This window comes from Octopus bimaculoides, chromosome 8, assembly GCF_001194135.2.
Source record: "Octopus bimaculoides isolate UCB-OBI-ISO-001 chromosome 8, ASM119413v2, whole genome shotgun sequence".
NCBI lineage: Eukaryota > Metazoa > Mollusca > Cephalopoda > Octopoda > Octopodidae > Octopus > Octopus bimaculoides.
Window position 1 is genome coordinate 50,484,805 of NC_068988.1, and position 3,088 is coordinate 50,487,892.

Genomic DNA, 3,088 nt, shown 5'->3' on the forward strand with positions numbered 1-3,088 from the left:
TCTATATCTATATATTTACAGACTTAAGTTTTCTTAACCAACGTAGCAGGTCTGATAAGATGAAGTTATTTTCTAGTTAAAAATGAATATACAACCAAAACAAAGATATAATTCATAATTTATTTTTTATTTTATAATTTAAAGAATTTTCTCTTTGGTTTGCTTTGTATTCTTCTTCTTCATTTAACTCCAATTTCAAATGTTTGCACTTTTTAGATATTTCCATGAATTCTTGTCCAATCAGTAAAACAGTTGATGCATCTAATGGTAATAATCAGTGAAATGTAAAAAAAAAAAGTTAAAATTACTATTTTTCAGCCTAAGTTAATCAAGTTAGACTTAGTTCATGAATAGTAAATAAATTCACCAAAAGTATACAGTTTGAGCAGGGATACTATTGTCTCCAGTGTTCATATTATTACTACCTTCTACATAAGCTTGGGGTCCAGACTTCTGATTTATGATTGTGAATTAATTAAAAGACTGTTTGCTGAAGGCAAATAATTGCATACTAGAATAGTAATTGTGGCAACGACTCTGTTATCCCATTAAGCAATATACATTTCTCAATGTGCATCCATTTGCTGAGAGGCAACCATTGTATTTCACAATTGATTACTTATTGAAAAGAGACAAATATGAAACTGTAAGGTCACTTGTTCCAACAATTCATTTGCAGATATATAAAACTGAAGAATGATCCCCACCCAGCCATCATATATGGAGAAAGATATGGGAAAATAAATTTTTTAAAAAAATTGAAACAAATCAAACATTCAAATTTATGATCATAAGTCTTTGGTTAGTCCAAACTTTTATGAACAATCACTTGAGTAATATGATTAAGACATTTGTGCCCAGTTTTCTTTTTGCTAATTCAAGATTCACACAGCTTCAACCTATCTGCTAGATCTTCTAGAGTTTTCATAGCTTGGCTGTAATTTTGAGATGCTCTTTCCAAAGATTCTATGATTTTATTTCGATCTTTATCATTATGCCAAAGATGGGAAGAGCTAGCCTTATGTTTTGAAGAATAAGCATTTAGTGTTACTGGGTGAATTCCATGTGCAAGTTTTCTTGTTCTAACTGAATCTAAAATGACACTATTCAAAGAATGTTCTGGATTACTGAATGAAAATTCTTCTTGACCCCTAGTATTCAGGTTAACTGGTGACTGATGGTTTAACCTGGAATTTTGAGAGCATATCTTGTGAACAGGTGCTATAAAAATTCCATCAGAGTTTTTCCGTGAATCTTGCTTCAAGTAATATTTTATGAGAGAATCCAATTCTTGTGTTTTTGAATTTGATTTCTCTGAAGCTTCTGAGAGATCATTATCAATATAATTAAATATGGAGTTTGATTTTGTTTCAGGAAGCTTCTCATTTGATGAAGATTCTGAATCAGGAGTGCTCTTGGCAAGGGGTTCCTGTTTTGGATCCTGTCTCTCTTCTATAACTTCATCAGATTTGTCAAACTTTTTGTCTTGTGATAGATTACTTTCTTGCTCAGGTTTATCAAAGGATGAGCTTGGATTAAGTTCAGTGTCCTCATTAGAAGGTGATTGTACTGCTAAGGGGACCTCTTCTAATAAAGTTGTCTCTTCTGGTGATTGCTCATTTTTTGATATTTCATTTTCTTCTGATGCCTTTGGTTCCAACTGGGATGTCTCAGGCATGGTTTCTTCTTTTCCTTCAGGTTTGTCTTCATCATGACTAGATTCTGTAACTGCATTCTGCTCTACACCAACATCTGCATTTTCACCCTCTTTATCTGTCTTCATTCCTTCCAAATCTGGTGTGTTCTCCATTGCTTCAATTGTTATTTCAGCCGATTTCAAATATTATATTTGCATCTAATACTGACAGAGGAGTGGAATATTTTAAGTATCTGTGTTTTTGCTTTTTCCTTTTTCTTTAAATCTATAATTGAAAATAAAAGAAAAACGCAAGACAAATTAGAAAATTTGTGGGCACTGAAAAAAATTTTTATAAAAAAAACTATCAAAGGTCATATAAAAATTTTATAATCAAAGGAATTGTAGCAGAACAAATCATCAATATTTATTTAAGCAACTAAAGACACTTTTAAATGCTTTTCTCTAAAATACTTTGTTCAAATTTTTTGCATATGAATGAAGATAGTTGCAACAAGAGGTACCAATCTCTAATTGTAGAGGGAACATGTGGAAGAGGTAGATCCAGTAGGATACGGGACGAAGTGGTGAGAAAGGATCTACAGATGTTGGGACTTACAGAGGGGATGACAGGAGTTCAAGACTTCTGGCAATTGGCTATGCTTGAGAAAACACATCAAGCTCAGTAAAAGTATGGTTGTCCTTGCATACAGTCTTGTTTCTTGCATCCCTCTACAGCTGAGCATTCCTATCTTGCAGGCTTGTGGATGATGATGCCATGTAAAAAGCACTTATACCAGTGCCACGTAAATGCACCAGTGCCAGTGCTGTGTGAAAGCATCCAGTACACTCTGTAAAGTGGTTGCTACTAGGAAGGGCATCCAGCCTTAGGGACCACGCCAAAACAGACATGGAGCCTGGGCAGCTCTTCAGCTGGCCAGCTCCTGTCAAGCCATCCAACCCATACCAGCATGGAAAACAGATGTTAAATGATGATGATAACAACAATGATGCTGCTGCTGCTGATGATGATGATGATGATGATGATGATGACGACGACGACGACGATGACGATATATAAAGTTTGTTTTACATTTTAAACACAAACTATTTACACTGTAATAAAATTCCTGGTATTACTGTCAATAAAAGCTAACCAAAGATTGACAAAGTTGATCACTCATATCCTTCTTGCTTGTCACTCACAATAAGTTAAAAAAAGTCAAATCTTTATGTTTCAGTACGGAACTACATACTAATACTAGGAATAGTACAGTTTATTAAACATTTATTATTATACATTTTACTACATGAATATCTTATTATATATATTTAACATATCATATATTCTAGACATATTATATATTCTGTATCATATACTCTATATATATATATATACTCTCTCTCTCTCTCTCTCTCTCTCTCTCTCTCTATATATATATATATATATAT

At 33.1% G+C, this 3,088-nt stretch overlaps 1 protein-coding gene across 1 annotated transcript in view; it reads right to left on the reverse strand.

The window, feature by feature from the left end:
- Window positions 1–259: 259 nt before the first annotated feature.
- LOC106880563 (uncharacterized) overlaps window positions 260–3,088 on the reverse strand; it is a 6,508-nt gene continuing 3,679 nt past the window's right edge. Inside the window, exon 2 of the mRNA XM_014930555.2 lies at window positions 260–1,922. Within this exon, the coding sequence (XP_014786041.1) occupies window positions 878–1,810 (933 nt within the window). The 5' untranslated portion in view covers window positions 1,811–1,922 and the 3' untranslated portion in view covers window positions 260–877. The remainder of the gene's footprint in view (window positions 1,923–3,088) is intronic.